Below are 17,176 nucleotides of genomic sequence, written 5' to 3' on the forward strand. Positions count from 1 at the left end.
AACACCAAGAGTTTTGAAATAAACAGTGACTTTATTAGTCCATGTTCCCCTCTATGTCAAAATATCAGTGGTTTATAGCAACAAAATATATGTATATTTTTTCTTCCTCATGATTCAGCTAACTTCAGGTGGACTCACCCACGCTCCAGAGAGCTCGGGTAGACTCCAAGCTTCAGCCTAGATTTAGGTCTGCTCCACAAGTCTTCATCTTTCTCGTAGGGCTAGCAGTTGTGTAACTACTCAGCACTTGTTTCTCTTATAATAGAGTATAGGAATGCAATAGGATAATTGGATCACAGGAGTGCAGAGGCCTCATCTAGAGACCGCCACACTGATACTTCTGCCTGTTCCACTGGCCAAGAAAGTACACAGCCAACATCAATGGGATGGAGTAGTAAGTCCAGCTATAGCAGGATTCAATGCAGATTCCTTGGCAAGGGGCACAGAGGTATAATTCTCATCCAGGAAGAAAGCAGAGAATTAGAAATGATTCAATCAACTTGAGGGACCTGTCAACTGTGGAAAGGAGGGTATAAAGAGGTTAGCAGACATAAACTCTTTCTAAAACAAGGTAGAAAAGAAAAGGAAGCAGTGCAAGAGGAAAGAAGAATTTTGATTGGAAGTTGAAAAGATTAGCAGCCAAAAGACTCAACATATACAGTTTCAAAATAAGCATGGGCCTAATTTAGGGCACTAAGGAGGGAAGGAAACTAAGTTGTTGAAGACGTATATTCAAAACTGCGCTAGGCAGCATGCATACCTTGTGTCTTATGATCCTTACAATACGGCAGTAGATACTGCTGTCACATTCCAAAGTTCATTTTGGAAGAAGAGAATTGAATTGAAAAACACTTTGTAAATCAAATGCAGAAGACTTGTTGGCCTAATTAGATATGAGGTAAAATGGAAAAGAGAAAGATGACTCCTAAGCCTCTACTTGGGCAATGGTGTGCAGTTGTGGTTCAGTCACCCAGTCGTGTCTGACTCTTTGCAACCCCGTGGACTGTCACACATGGAACTGCATATGGTGTGATGCTCCCCATTGACTTAGTTGGGGAATGCAGAGGGAGGGCACTTGTGAGCCAAAGGAAACACATTTTGCTTGTGTTGGTCATACTATAGGACATCTATATGAGATATTTTACAAACAGTTGGAAATGTGTATCTTAGAGCTCAAGAAGCCAGTCCTAGAGAAACACTGCAGAAATAAAGGCAGAAATCATTCTGCATGGAATGCATGGAAATGCATGCATGGAAATTCCATGGAAAACATGGAAAATGATATTTGCAAAGACATGAATGTGTCTTGCACACAGTTCATGTTCATGGAATGGCTAGCAATTTAGCATACTGTTTAGACAAACTGATGTGTTTAATTATATGTGTGAGTTTACATACAGCAGAGTAGTATGAGATGAGGTTGAAAAGATAACTCTGTACTTGGTCTCAGTTGTCCTAGAATGCTGGAAAAGGACATTTGGGCTTTTATCAAGAAGGAGCTTCTATAGGATTTTGTGCAAGGGTTGACTTAAGAGCCTGGAGACTGATGTAGCATCATAGTATAAGCTGGATCAAAAAGGTGGGAGGCCAAGTGGAAGACTATTGCATTGGTTTTATAAGCACCAATAAGGACCTACACAGAGCAGTGGCAGGAAGAACAGAAGTGAGGGAACAGATGGGAGAATTGCTTTGAAGGAAATAATTGTGCAGCACAGTAACCATTCTGCATATCATTAAATACGTGTCAAGTTAATTTTGTAACTTCTTTCAGCACTAATAGCTTCCTTTCTTCAGGTGTGCAGAGCCTTCATAATTTATTGGTCATCTGCTCGCATATTTTTTAAATAGGGTTATAATTTCTATGAGGGAGAGACTATAACTTGTTTTGTTTCCTGCTCTTCTACAACATTCATCAGAATAGGCATGGGCTAAATGTTTAACGAGTGAGTGACTGAATGAATGCTGCCCCGTACACATCAATGTACTCATTCCCAGGTTCTCTTCACACTTGCTCTGTGGCCCTGCCCCACAGCCTGCCCCACCTCTCATCTTTCCACTGACTGTTTCCCTCCCCTCCCCACTTGCCTCCTTAAGGTTGGTCGGGAGAACTTGTCTCATAGGAGTAACCAGATTTCTGAGCAGTTTGCAGAAACTGATGGGACTTTTTTTTTTTTCCAATCCTGCCTTCAATCAAGCTCAGTTGATTCTCTCTTTACTATTTTTAATGTTATCTCAGATATATCCAATAGCTTTCAGTTCAGTTCCGTTCAGTTGCTCATTCGTGTCTGACTCTTTGCGACACCATGGACCGCAGCACACTAGGCCTCCCTGTCCAACACCAACTCCCAGAGTTTACTCAAACTCACGTCCATTGAGTCGTTGATGCCATCCAACCATCTCATCCTCTGTCGTCCCCTTCTCCTCCCACCTTCAATCTTTCCCAGCATCAGGATCTTTTCAGATGAGTCAGTTCTTTGCATCAGATGATCAAAGTATTGGAGTTTCAGCTTCAGCATCAGTCCTTCCAATGAATATTCAGGACTGATTTCCTTTAGGATGGGCTGGTTGGATCTCCTTGCAGTCCAAGGGACTCTCAAGAGGCTTCTCCAACACCACAGTTCAAAAGCATCAATGCTTCGGTGCTCAGCTTTCTTTATAGCCCAGCTCTCACATCCATACATCCAATCTCACATCATATACATCCAATAGTTTTACAGTTATATAATATTAAAAATTCAGTTCCTATCCATTTAAGCGTCCATTTTTATTTTCTTCTCCAACCCCCACCCCAATTTAGTCTTCCCCCAAGGGACTGGTACCTCTCTCTTTTCTGACTCTAAATTCCCTAATGCTAAAGAAGGAGTGACTTGGGGGAAGGCATACTTCTTTATAGTTAATTGGGTTTGCTTTGCAGAGGTCTGGTGGGTTTCCCATCAGACCTTTGACTACTGCTGACCATTAACAACCTCTGTGTGGCAGGTGGCCACTGGGTGTTCTCTCAAAGGAATGGTGTGTGAATACCTGGGGTGACCTATGAAGACCCTACTGCACAGTTCTCTGGGGTGGGACATAAGACTCTACCTCAGCTTGATGCATCTAGACGCTCCAAGCTTGTACCTGGTATCACAGCTGGTGTGGGCAGCTTCTCAGATGGCTAGCAGAAAGACCTCCCTGGCAAGCTATTAATTTCAAACCTAATGATTCTCTCTCCATTCCTTCTTCTCTTTTTTCTAGTTATTTCCTTGTATTAACTGGGACAGCCAGGGAGTTTCCTGAGGCTGGGGTGATTATTCAGGGTAGCAGAGTTGGTTCAGCCACCTCCTAATAAGTCCTGGAAAATGCCTCTAGCCCCAGTATTTTTTTAATTCTCTGTAGAATGTGAAAGTATTTGATACCTTTGAGCCTCTGCTTTTGGGTCCTAGTTGCCAATTTTACACATAGATAACATCCAGTTATTTGCAACTGCTGGTAAACATCATTTTGCAAATCCTGAGTTGTCATTTATATTTGTAACTGCTGTATAATAAACACTGAGTTAAGTGTTATATGAACAAACATCTAATGAGTAGCCAAAATGAGTCAGGCAATGTAAAAGTGAAATACAAAAATCTGATGCAGTTTGGACCCCAATGCAAATAATGAATTACATGGTAATGTCAAGGCAGAGGACATTTAAACCTTGAAATGGAAAACAGATTGGGGAGTGGAACAATAGGAAAGAGAAAAGGAGAAAACGAAACTTAAAAACGAAGTAGTAAATATAATCCCAGAAGAAGAAAAGAGAAAGAAAGGTAGAAGTACTTGAAAATATAATCGCCTTGACCTTTGATCATGTCTAGGAAAGAATAAAACAGCTACACAGGACATTTTGGGTACTTTGGGGGAATGCTAATACTAACTATATGTTGCTGCTGCTGCTGCTGCTAAGTTACTTCAGTCGTGTCCAGTTTCTGTGCGACCCCATAGATGGCAGCCTACCAGGCTCCCGCGTCCCTGGGATTCTCCAGGCAAGAACCCTGGAGTGGGTTGCCATTTCATTCTCCAATGCGTGAAAGTGAAGTCACTCAGTTGTGTCTGACTCTTTGTGACCCCTATGGACTGCAGCCTACCAGGCTCCTCCGCCCATGGGATTTTCCAGGCAAGAGTCCTGGAGTGGGGTGCCATTGCCTTCTCCAACTATATGTTAGGTAACATCATTTTGTCAATGTTAGATTTCTTGGGGGTGATGATACTGTGACTACGTTGGAGAACATCCTTGTTCTTGGGACATGCCAATAAAGCGTCAGGGATAAAGTTTCATGATGTCTGCAAATGGTCCAGGAGATATGTCTTTCCAATAATTCATCTAAAATTTAAAAGATAGATGTTGTGTGCATGTGAATGAGTGAGTGGGTATAGAGTGAAAGGCAAAAACCAAATGTAGTAACAAGTTAGCCTTTGGTGAATCAAGGTCCCGGCTATTCTGGAAGACATGGCCATGCACCATCTGTATCTCCCTTCAAGTAAGGACCTGCCAGGCTTTGGGGAGAGTGGTCACCAGACAACCTCCAGCTGTCAGCATCTCCAGGGTCTGCCTGCATGGCAAAGAGCCCACCCCAGAGTATCTCCTCCCAGGACAGCAACATCCACTAACAGAGAGGTGGGGCCCAAAGGCCCATTTCTATCTGCCATGCCCAGGATGCTCTAATAGCCTAAACTGCGCCAGAGCTCCAGTGGGTTCATAGAGGCTTTATCAAGCTCCATCATTCTTTGGCCCCTCTTCTGCCCTAATAAACACTTTGCACCTCCCTCCAAAAGAAAAGGAATGAGGAAAATTTCAAAAATGAGGACACTGCATAGTGACAGAAAGCCTAACATGTTTGAGATTAAAATCTGAATCCCTGATGCTCAGACTAATTTTTCTCTGCTTGCCAATCAGAATCCTATAGATTTCCATTAATATTTATCTCCTTGAATCTAAAGGAAGCGGAAAATCTATGTTGCATTTTTCCCAGTTCTGCCATTCCCATCCTGAATTTCACTGAAGGACCACATCAAGTTGTTGAGGTGCTGGCTGTCCTTAATAAGTGAAGTATTCGATGTAAGGTGTGGCGTGCAAAGCAGCACAAGTCAGAAGTGAGTTACTTAAAAAACCAAGAACTGCAAATTCAACTAAAATTTCAAATAAAAGCCAAAAAACTAGAATAATCCATACAAAATTGTAAAGCCAGAAGTTTCTTGTGCTTAAAATTACTTTCACACTCCAATTTAAACTCAGAAACATTATGTTGCTGTCACACTTCTTTGTTCTCCTAAAAAAGTAAAAAAAAAAAATCTGTATATAGCTGACAAAAAAATAGGAATCTGTCTGCCAGCGAGTTCTCTATTAATGTCTAACATACTGTAGAGTCTGCAGAACACATGGTCTTCAAACACTCAAAAGCCTCTCCTGTACTGGCTTACCACAGCAGTATGTTTCTCCAGCATGTTTTCACTACCTACAATACATGTCTTGCATAAGCATGAATTCCTTTGGATGTTTGAGTCATGCAGTATTTTCACATGCTTTGATGTTGTGCATATGAGAATTATCATCTACATTTTGGGAGTGCAGTTTCCTGTGCCTTCAGCACTGAATTTAAAACTGCTCGACTGACATCATTTTAAATTCCGTCCAACAGAATGCCAATAATGTCCACAACAGAAGTTTGACATATTTAGATCTCTCAAATATGGAACTGATTTAGCAGCTAAATTGGAAATTTCTGGGTGCATTTTTGAAAACTAATTCAGCGTGAAATTATTAATGATTTAGAATTGTGCCTCAAGTATTTTGGGTTTTCTCATTTTCTTATCCAGAAAGATCTGTTGCTTCATATCAGATAAATTTCCAAGATGCATTCTGTTGTTGGAACACAAAGTAAACACCTTAAATTAATCCTGACGTGATTTTCTAATTACAGATGAGACCCATCGGCCATGATGGCTATCATCCCACGTCTGTGGCTGAGTGGCTGGATTCCATTGAACTAGGTGACTACACCAAAGCCTTTCTAATTAACGGCTACACATCGATGGACCTGTTGAAAAAAATCTGGGAGGTTGAACTTATTAACGTAAGTTGATCTCTTAACGACACCTTATCAACCCTTGATGATTCTTACCATAGGTGGGTAGTTGTTTCTGTCTTCATAGCTGGACATCCAACAAGGATTTATGGATATGCCTTCTGTTTTGAATATATGTCTCTCTTGATTCTAGTCAAACTCCACAGTCATTATCTTTTGAAGTTTTGGAGTGGGGGACTAAGAGGACTCTCAGGGTGTTTCACATTATTTCAGGAAACCTCCCAAGCAGCTTTGGGATTTCCATTTTAAGAAATTTTGTCACTTTAGGATATGGATATGATAACAAATCAGCACCCATTCTATTCTTTGCTCTTATTCATTTTTTAAGACTAAAGTCATCATTTTTAGTTTTCTATCTCTGTTACGTTTGTCTCTATTCCTTAACTACATATATAAACCATATACTTGAAGAGGCTGCTTTTTGTTATTATATAAGCTGCTGTAATATCAACATTTTATTTTCCAAGGCTTATAACTAATTTTAAATTGTTTGTTTTATTCATACACTTGGCATAGATTTTCTGTAAAAACTGGCCAACAAATGTTGCCATGTATTTGAGCCCAAAGAGATCAACTAAATCTGTTTAACTGATTTTGATACTGATAGTTTTCTCATTTTGTTTTTACTGTTATTTTATTTCTAATGGTATAAAGGCATGAAAGAGTTGAAAAGATGAATAAGCATCATGCTTTCATATTTTATTTGGCATCATGAACATTTCAAAAGTGAGAAATCATTTAATCTTTTAGAGAATTTCTTAGACTTAAGTTTTATATTCTTATAACTGAAAAAAAGCATTCACAAAATGAAAGACAAAGCAAATAATTTCTTCCGGCTCAATAGCACTCTCTTCTACTCTTTATGGCATTTTTTCCTCCAAAAGTCAAGTCTCCTACACTGTATGTCATTAATTCTTTTAAATGATGGTTAATTAGTAGTAACTAATTATTCTTTGCTTTTAAAAAGTCTGTCTTTAATATCTTTTCTGGAACATCTATAAAAACCCTTCTTTAATTTAAAAATCACTTTAAATGGACAAATTCTTGGCTCCTTCTTCTAATGTGCCATCTACTACCCTTAGCTTTCTGTTCTTATCCTTTCACAAAAGCTTTCATTATTTCAGAAGGAACTCACTTTCTGACTAAAAGCTTCCGATTAATTTTGTTGCTAGTCTGTGTGGCAGTGGAAGCAACTGAGACTGTTTTGCTTTTCAGTTGCATCAAGAAGATTTCAGTTCTCCACTGAGAACTCGACACTCATGGCTACTCTTAGCCATTTAGTAAACGGGGCTCTTCCATAGATCAAACAAACATGCTTCCAGTAAGTCACTTTCTTGTCAATGATAAATATATCTATGTAACATCTTCTGAATAATATCACTTCCCACTGAAGAGTGAATACTTATTATAGATAGCTCATGAGTCACTCACCTAATATTAGAAATAATCTCTGAAAAAGAATGGATTCCAATAGAACTCTATTATCAAATGTTTTCATTGAAGCAAGGATCATTAAAACAAGACTACACGTCTCTGAGAAGTCAAGTACTGGGGCTAACAGTTAGGGTGTAGGCTTGGACCCACACTCTCCCCAGTGCTCTGTGTAGCAGAGGATTCCCGTCCGGTCACTGTGACCAGACCTCGTGGGTGCTCGCAGTGACTGCAGGGCAGTGATGCCACAAGGCCTCATGTTCCATGCCAGGGCTCAGGGTGTTAAACCACACCCACAGGGCTAACCACTCTTGAAATGGGACAGAACAATAACCTTTTTCCACCCATACTGACTCTAAGCATTATCCCCGTAGGTACATTTGCTGTAATACAGTCTGACTCCAATCTAGGGAGAAGTGCCTGTCACAAGCATTGTATCAGAATCAGAAAACATGGTCACTATGTTTTTGATCTTGAGGCCAAATTCCTCGGGCCTGGAGTACAACATCTGCATCTAACACCAACCCAGTATACTTTCCTTACAGTGAACTGATAGAATGTAAAGTTTGTGACAATTGTATGGGCAAGTTCACACTCTTGATGAGGAGGCTTTGCAAGTCATTTAATTCTATAAATACACTTACTATGGAGAAAAACCACCTGTACCTTTAGACTTGGAAATCAGAGAACAAAATTTTTATGCCCTTTAGAGCTGCTGCAAGTGTACTTCATTTGATGGTTAGGGCTGTTGGGTTTTAAAATGAGAGACAGGCATGATGTGTACCTTCTGGCTTATAATGCTTTCTACTGGTCTCCAACTCAAGACTTTTATTTATTCCAACTAGTCAGAGAAGGTATTCAAATATAAGATAATCTCGTATATAACATTTGGACCCAGTAATTCTGTATTAAGTATCCATAATTTATTCTTTTGTAGCCCAAAAGTAATGTGTAGTCATTTTGGTTAAGAGCAAAGCTTTTTAGGAAAGTTGCATCCCAAACCTTTGTAATGAGTGGCTAGTTTTAAAGAAACCCAGTGGCTTCAATAAGTGCTGTTCTGTGTAGAATGGAGAGAGAAGTGCACGTGCAGGCTGTCTTTGATGTAGAGATCTGCTGAGAGGGGAGGAGAACAAAGAATGAGAAAGCTGACTGTTGATGTGATTACAAACAACTTCAGCGTCATTAAATCATAGTGATAAACCCTCAAGTACATTATGTTGTACTTGATATTAGACAACTAGTAATACTTTCTCAGTGTATTTATAAATTTATTCAAAGTATGTTCGTGAGAAAATGAAAGCTACACAATGTTGTGACTTGAAAAGTGCAAATATATTTGAAATTGTGATCTTTCAAAAAATCCCCCAAGGTCTTTTTCTTGGTGGAGCACATTAACGCCTTTAAAAAAAAGTTATTGGAACTAACCTAATAAAGATTTTAGTCACAAAGTTACCCAAAGTATAGGCATAGGGGAGAGTAGTGGAAATCTCATATGTTAGTAGCAGCATTGTCAGCAGTGGAAATCGAGCATAAACTAAGACATAAGGTATTGCCAGTTTTATAGGCCCATGCTGTGTCTAGATCTAGAAAATGAAGTCTTTGCCAATAACTGTTTTTACAATCTCTAATGTATGCTTTGTATTCAGAAGCTGGTATTTCATCAATAGCTGTTTTACCTCTGTGTGTGCCGTGACCATTAATAACATCATTAATATTATTTTCACTTTTGTATTGATATTTTATGTTGTATGACAATGTTGAGAGAGATTGTCAGGCAAACGGGTCCCTCTGCAGATGGCAGCTGGGTGAATCTCTAGCCTGAATTATAGTCCTCTCCAAAGGCTTGTTAGAATTACAAACTAGTTAGCAGTGCGTAAGTACCTGATTTGGTGGAGGTTTTTCACTCAAAAATTTACTCAGGTCTTGCATATACTATTACCAAGTTTACACAACAGTTTCCACTGCTATTTAAAAATCTCAACAGCTCTGCCTTTGTGGAAATTTTAAGTAAAAAGGCTACATATTTTCTGCCTGAAATATGTATGGATAATTGTAAAATCTCCACAAAATCATCATTTCCTAAACAACAACAAAAAAGTATTGCAGTTATGAAAAACAATGTTTATTTTTTATCACTGTGCACCTACTTAAGGGATTTTGATTAGATGAAGCACATTAATAAGGTCCAATTTATTCATTTGTGAGTATCAGTGTAGAATTTATGAGTAATTTCTTCCCATTAGTTTTATCTCTCACTTTTTACCAAGGAAATAATTCTAGTCCAGACTTATAACCTTCTACAATATTGATAATAAAAAAAAAATGCCCACTGAAAGAACAAGATAAAATTCAGGCTTCAGTGCAGTCTTAAATCTCTGTTCATAAGTGTAAGAATAGCTTTAAAAATCCAAATCCAGCAGTTGGCTGTGTTTTAAATACCTTTGGGTAGAAGCAAATAAAATAATTAAGGTAGCAATACCCATATGCATCCCATGAAAATCATTTGGACTTATTTCTGTAACAGTAAATTGATTAGCAGAGCATTTGCTTCTTGCCTAATAGCTGCTGAAACTATATTTACATCACTTTTGCTTAGGGCTGTCAAATTTCTTTTTTGTTTTTTCTTTTGCAGTGTTGTTGATTCAATTTCTACCTTCCTAGGGAAATTTTGTGATAATCTAATCACTTGGAGATAGACTAAGAAATTTGCAAAGTTAACATTCTAATTTTGTGTTCAGTCTTTAATAGCTTGACTTTACTTGCCTTAAATGCTACAGAAATATAGTCCTCTCAACATTAAATTTAGACTCATTACTTGCTTTGATGTTTTTATTTTATGATCAGAATTATAAAGTCACACTCCTCTCTGCTCTACTCTCATTACTATAACTGCAATTAAATTTACTCCCTAAAGTTTTTCTGCATTGTCTGGGTAAGTATGAATGTGTTTGGTTGTGTGTGTGTGTATTGGATAAATGCAAATGATTGTTTATACTCCCAACCAAGAAGAATAATCACCAAATTCACAAACTGCAGGGGAAGAATGGGGAGGAGAATATTATAATTCCATTTCCAAAACAATTATTTTAAGTAAAAGGTTATGCTTTCACTATAGGACATTAATAAATGAGAGAAATATTCATATTTCCACACCAGGGAGGCTACATCAGTCAACACTTCAAATGTTAACAACTTTAATCAAAGCCGAAGGCTTTAACTAAATAACTAGATATGAGTATTCAAGTGTAGAGCAAACTTTATAAATTATCTATGGATTTAAGCATTTAATTTACACTCATAGTCAGTACAGCTAGCTCTTCACAAGCCTTCAGAACAAACTAGACACGATCTCTGGGCTTCAGACTTCTTCAGACATTTATGTATCAGGTAAAGCCCCTGGACTCTACCCACCACCACCAGTCACTGTATCTGAATTACAAGCTCTAGGACTTCATTGCCAGTCCAGTGATTAAGACCTCATCTTCCAATGCGCAGGGTGCCAGTTTGGTCCCTGGTAGAGGAGATAAGGTCCCAATGCCTCACAGCCAAATTACCAAAACATAAAACAGAAGTTATATTGTAACAGATTCAATAAAGGCTTTGAAAAATAAAATAAATTGCAAGCTCTTCAATATATTCTCTGGAAGCCTGGCCCAAGTTTTGGAAAAAGCACCCTTCTCCCTTCCTTATATGAAATGAACAACCCTCTTCCAAATAAATACTCACTTTCAGGTGATTTTTAGCCCTTTCCCATGTGACCTGAAGGCTGATGGGGCTAAGGCTTGTATTATTGATTCCACTCTCTTTCAGCATATCTGCACCTATCATGCTGCTCTCAACTTTGGAGCCTAAACTGAGATAAAGTTATATCACAATAAAATGTGCTTAAACACTAAAACTTCTTTGGAAGGAATATAGCTTTTCTTTTGGATTTAAAGAGAACTTGCTATCTTTTAGTGCCTCGGGGTTAATATTATGGAATAAGCATTATTGAGTGTTGATCTTGGAAAACACACCACAGACACACACAAATGAAAGTTAACAAGGGATGGGGAACACATGTACACTCATGGCGGAGTCAAGTCAATGTATGGTAAAACCAATACAATATTGTAAAGTAAAATTAATTAATTAATTAATTTTTTTAAAGAAAGAAAGTAAACAAGGCATTTGGCCCTGAAGAGACAGTCTAGACACTTAGCAACAAATTGATTTCATGAATAACTGAAACCCTCTGATTACAGCCATTAATGACCCATCTCTATGCAAAAATGAAAATCATGTTCTGAGCATCTAGACATTTCTACATTAAGAAAGTTATTTTAGTGGACTTCATTTTCCCACATTGATTTCATTCACTCTTCTCCTGATTAAAATAGAAGCATTTCAAATTTCCTCTGAAGAAGCCACCACCACCCTTCCACATTCCATGTTGAGCATACTACCCAGATCTAAACCAACCTCAGCATCCCAGCCTTGCTCCCCATTCCCATGGGCTACAGTATTCCTCACCAGGACCCTTATTAATTCTTCATTGTTGAAGGCTCCAGTGAAATATGAAAATATGGGTCTCATTCAAAAATTATTTTAAAATGTAAGGCAATAGTGGAAGGATATTTAGCCAAGCAGAGATACCTTTGAAGCACAGATTTTGTGCTACACAGGTCACACATCCATGGAGCCATCCCTGCTCTTCATGCCCTTGTATATAAACCTATTTGCATCTGCTGTCATTTTCTTTCTACCCAAAGGTCTTAAACATTTTCACAGTGTGGGGCCACTGATAGAAAGACTTTATTTTGCCTTCAGTTTTGAAAGATACTTTTTCTGGGTATAGAATTCTAGAGTTAACAGTACTTTAGAAATGCTGATCCACTGTTGTCTCTTCTGCATTATTTCTGATAAGAAATCATCTGCTGTTCTTTCCTTTTTGGTTTTGTTGTTATTTCTCTGTATATAATGTGTCTTTTAGCCCTGTGGCTGCACTTAATGGTTTTCTCTTTATCACTGGTTTTAAACAACTTGATTATGATGTGCCTTGGTGTGGTTTTCTTCATATTACTTGTGTGTAAAGTTTTTTGAACTTCTTCTTAGATATGAGGTCTATAGTTTTCATCAACTTTGGAAAATTTCTGGTCATTGCTTTTTGTTTGTTTAATAACTTCCTGTGAATGTCTTATATGTTTTCCCTTCCACTTTTCAAAACTTTTTTTATAGAGGTAAAACAGACACACAAAAATCCATATAGAAATGTACAGCTGAATGAATTTTCACAAAAAGAGCACATACATGTAGCTAGCACTCAGTACAAGAAATGGAAAATCACCAGCACCCAAAAGGCACCTCATGGCCCCTTCTAATCACTAATCTTTCCATGACCCCCAAAGCAACTACCATCCTTATTTCTAACAGCAGAGCCATTTGCTTGTTTTATGCAGTGTATCCTTACTTGGAGCTTCTTTCATTTAGTTACACTGCATGTAGTTGTAGGACTGTTCCTACAATTGTAGGAACGTAGGATGTTCATTCTCCGTCATTGTTGTGAAATATCCTCAACTTGTTTTTATAGCTTTCTTTCTGTATAATTCAAATATCATACAATTTGCCTATTTACAGTGTACAATTTAATCCTTTTTAGGATATTTACAGAGTTATGCAACTATTTTCACAATCACTTTTTTTATTGTGGTCAACAGCAAATAAAATTTGCCATGGTAACCATTTTTAAATGTAGAGTATAGTAGTGCTGAGTATATAGACATTTCTGTGCCACAGACCTCTAGAAATTTTTCATCCTGCAAAACTGAAACTCTATCTCCATTGAACAACAACTGTCCTATCCTCCTTCCTCTAACCCCTGGAAACCATCGTCCTGCTTTTTAAGAGTTGACTATTTTAGATACCTCATGTAAGTGGAATCATGTAGTATTTCTCCTTTTTTAACTGGCTTATTTTTCTTAGCATTATGTCCTCAAAGTTTACCCATGTGATAGCATATCACAGGATTTTCTTCTTTTTAAGACTGAATGTGTATATGCCATATTTTCTTTAGCCATTCATCTGTTGATAGACATTTAGTTTCCTTCCACTCCTTGGCCATTTTGGACAATGGTGCAATGAACATCAGTGTAAAAATAACCCCCTGAAATCCTCTTTTCAATTCTTTTGGATATATACCTAAAAGTAGGATTGTTGGATCATATGATAATCCTGTTTTTAAATTTTTGAGGAACCTCTAAATTGTTTTTCATAGTGACTGCATTATGGTCATTATTTCTTAAAATATTGTTTTCTGTCTGACTGCCTCTCTTCTTTGGAAACTTCAATCACATGTATGTTGGGCTATTTAAAATTAGGCCACAACTCACCAATACTTGGGCTTCCCTGATAGCTCAGATGGTAAAGAATCTGCCTGCAGTGCAGGAGACCCTGGTTCAATTCCTAGGTCAGGAAGATCCACTGGACGAGGGATAGGCTACCCACTCCAGTATTCTTGGGCTTCCCTTGTGGCTCAGATGGTAAAGAATCTGCCTGTGATGTGGGAGACCTGGGTTCAATCCCTGGGTTGGGAAGACCCCCTGGAGAAGGGAAAGGCTACCTGCTCCAGTATTCTGGTATAGTCCATGGGGTCACAAACAGTCAGAGACGACTGAGCGACTTTCACTTCACTTCACCAATACTTTTTTTTTTTTTTCAGTATTCTTTCTCTCTGGGATTTATTTGGATGTTTCTATTGCTGTGTCTTTAAGTTCATTTATCTTCTTGTGATCTCTAATCTGCCATTAGTAATATGCAGTGCACTTTAAATCTCTGAGATTATAGTGTTCATCTCCAGAAGTTAGACATCAGTCTTTTTTTTCCCAAGTCTCTATTTAACATCCTCAATCTTTTCTCTAACTTATTGAACATAATGAATGTGGTTATAGTAACTTTTTTAATGCCCTTGTCTTTTTTTAATTAGTAGCTTTTAATTTATTTACTTTTGCCTGTGCTGGGTCTCTGTGGCTGCGCACAGGCTTTCTCTAGCTGAGGCAAGCGGGGGCTACTCCCTAGTTCTGGTGCACGGGCTTCTCATTGCAGTGGCTTCTCTTGGTGCAGAGCATGGACTCTAAGGTGTGAGGAATTCAGTGGTTGTGGTGCATGGGCTTAGTTGCCCTGTGGCATGCGGAATCCTCCCAGACCAGGGATTGAACCCATATCCCCTGCATTGGCAGGTGGATGCTCAACCACTGGATCACCAGGGAAGCCTTGCCCTTGTCTTCTAATTCTAACATCTGTGTCAGTTTGGGGTTGGTGTCACCTGATTGATTTTTCTCCTCAATGTTCTTGCCATGCCCGGTAACTTTTATTGCATGCCAGACATTATGAATTCTACCTTGTTGGGTGCTGGTTATGGCTATTTTTGTATTCCTATAAATATTCGTGGGCTCTGTTCTCAGACACAGAGGAGCCCTTTAGATATATTTTTATCCTTTCAGGTCTTGCTTTTAAGATTTGTTAGGCAAAAACTGGAGTATCATTTAGTTTGTGACTGTGCTTCTGCACTACTGAGGCAAGATGCTTCTGAGTCACCTGACATTGCCCTGTGAACTTCCCGGTTTCCCAGCCTGAATAGCTCAAACTACTACCGACCCTGTATGAGCTCTAAGTACTATGCCCACTAATATTTTCTGGTGTTTCTTTCTACATCTGGCCTCAGATAGTTTCCTTATATGCATGTGCTGATCAGCATTCTTTCCTCTCTGGTACTCTATACAGAAAAGTCTAGCCACTTTAGTCTCCCTAGACTCTCACCTCCATCTTCTCAATTCAGAGTCTTCCAGGCTCTCTGACTTCCTCCTCCCTGCATAATGGCCTGAGAATTCTCTTAAGATGGTAAACTAAGATAATTTTAGGGTTTATCCCTGTTAGTCCAGAAACCCAAATCCATGCAACTTACATTAGTCCCTGTAGCTGCTGCTGCTAAGTTGCTTCAGTCGTGCGACCCCATAGACAGCAGCCCACCAGGCTCCCCCATCCCTGGGATTCTCCAGGCAAGAACACTGGAGCGGGTTGCCATTTCCTTCTCCAATGCATGAAAGTGAAAATTGAAAGTGAAGTCGCTCAGTCATGCCCGACTCTTAGCGACCCCATGGACTGCAGCCCACCAGGCTCCTCCGTTCATGAGATTTTCCAGGCAAGAGTACTGGAGTGGGGTGCCATTGCCTTCTCCAAGTCCCTGTAGGCTAGAGGCCCATACCTAAACAACTGAGTCAAAATCTTTGGTGGTAGCATCTGGGCATCAAGTTTTTTACAAGTTCCCCCAAGTGATTTTAATTTGCAGCCTGGGTTGAAAACCACTGTAGTAAGTGGGGAGCCATTAAAAGGATTTTAGTCAAGAGAATGACATGATCAGAAGCAGTAGGCAGGGGCCGGAAGCCAACACACTGAAGACGGAAGAGCTGACTGTGAGGGAAGTAGGAGCTGAGTCAGCCCATTCTGCTCCACAGCTATTTCTAGCCATGAATGTATTAGGCATGACAGCAGTAAAAACCTGTGTGCCTCCTTAGAACCTGAGGGTGTCACTGAAGTGGGAGTCCATAAATATAGAGCCAATTTTCATCATTATAACCCACATATCAAGAAGAGGGAAAATTACAGTCAGCATGCAAAGGAAAGAAGTGCTTTTCAATAGTGGCTAAAATTGTTTCAGTTTGACCCTTAAAAGGCTCAGCCTTGGTTATGTGAAAATTTTACTTACTGTTTATAAAGTAAATGGTAGGACAGATGGTGTGTGTCCATGCTTCAAATGCACCCTCTCTCCTTTTATCTTTATTTTAGAATCAGGTCACTTGACTTTGAATCCTATATCCACCACTCAGTACGTGACCTTACAAAAAAGTCACTTATCAACTCTTGGCCTCAGTTTCTCCTTTTTAAATAGAAGGTAATAATATCTGCCCCCACTGACTTCATAGGTTTCCTGTGAGACTCAAATCACACAAGAGCTTTTTATTATCCATTGCTTTCTCTTCTCTCCCTATTCTATTTTTCTTTGCCTCTATTTTTTCCTTTCTCTCTCCCCCAGATCACTTTCCCAGCGTTAGGCTGGGAGCTGGCCAGCTTCCTCAGAGCATGCTTTCACAGCTTAGCTGCCATTTGCTTTTCGCTCTCAGTACTCACCAGAGTTATAACATCGAGAGCCAGCCTGTTTATTGTGCAGACTCTGGCCTCTAGAAATCACTGTTCAACCTCTCTCTTCCCCAACTTCCAACTCCAACCCCTTCCCTCTGCCTTAGCCTCTCAGCCTCCCAGCACTGCTTAATGCTGCATAGAATATTTCCAACCCTGGAGTGGGTGCATGTGAGAGGAATGACTCTCAGCTCTGTGTAGAAGCATTCAGGATAAAGCTGCAGAGAGCCTTTCCCCTCCCAACTTCCTTTTTTTTTTTTTTTTCTTTCTGACTATGCTTAGATATGGAATTGCTATTGCCTTTTCTCCTCCCAACTACATAGTATTGGTCCTTGACGCTCAGCCACCCAGTTCTCTTTATTCTTGAAACAAACAACCCTAGGGCAGAGCAGAATAGTGGCTCAGAGGTTAGAGATGTGCTCATTCTCAATTGGTCATCCATCATGTTAAACCCTTTAGAATCTGTC

At 39.2% G+C, this 17,176-nt stretch overlaps 1 protein-coding gene across 17 annotated transcripts in view; it reads left to right on the forward strand.

Annotated features, from left to right (window-relative positions):
* ANKS1B (ankyrin repeat and sterile alpha motif domain containing 1B) overlaps positions 1 to 17,176 on the forward strand; it is a 1,175,033-nt gene that overhangs the window by 832,930 nt on the left and 324,927 nt on the right. For all 17 annotated transcript variants that reach the window (XM_027542059.1, XM_027542058.1, XM_027542067.1 and 14 more), the window contains one exon: positions 5,943 to 6,095. In XM_027542059.1, coding sequence (XP_027397860.1) covers positions 5,943 to 6,095 — 153 coding nt within the window. The remainder of the gene's footprint in view (positions 1 to 5,942; positions 6,096 to 17,176) is intronic.

The sequence above is a fragment of the Bos indicus x Bos taurus genome, chromosome 5, assembly GCF_003369695.1.
Source record: "Bos indicus x Bos taurus breed Angus x Brahman F1 hybrid chromosome 5, Bos_hybrid_MaternalHap_v2.0, whole genome shotgun sequence".
In the NCBI taxonomy this organism is placed as follows: domain Eukaryota; kingdom Metazoa; phylum Chordata; class Mammalia; order Artiodactyla; family Bovidae; genus Bos; species Bos indicus x Bos taurus.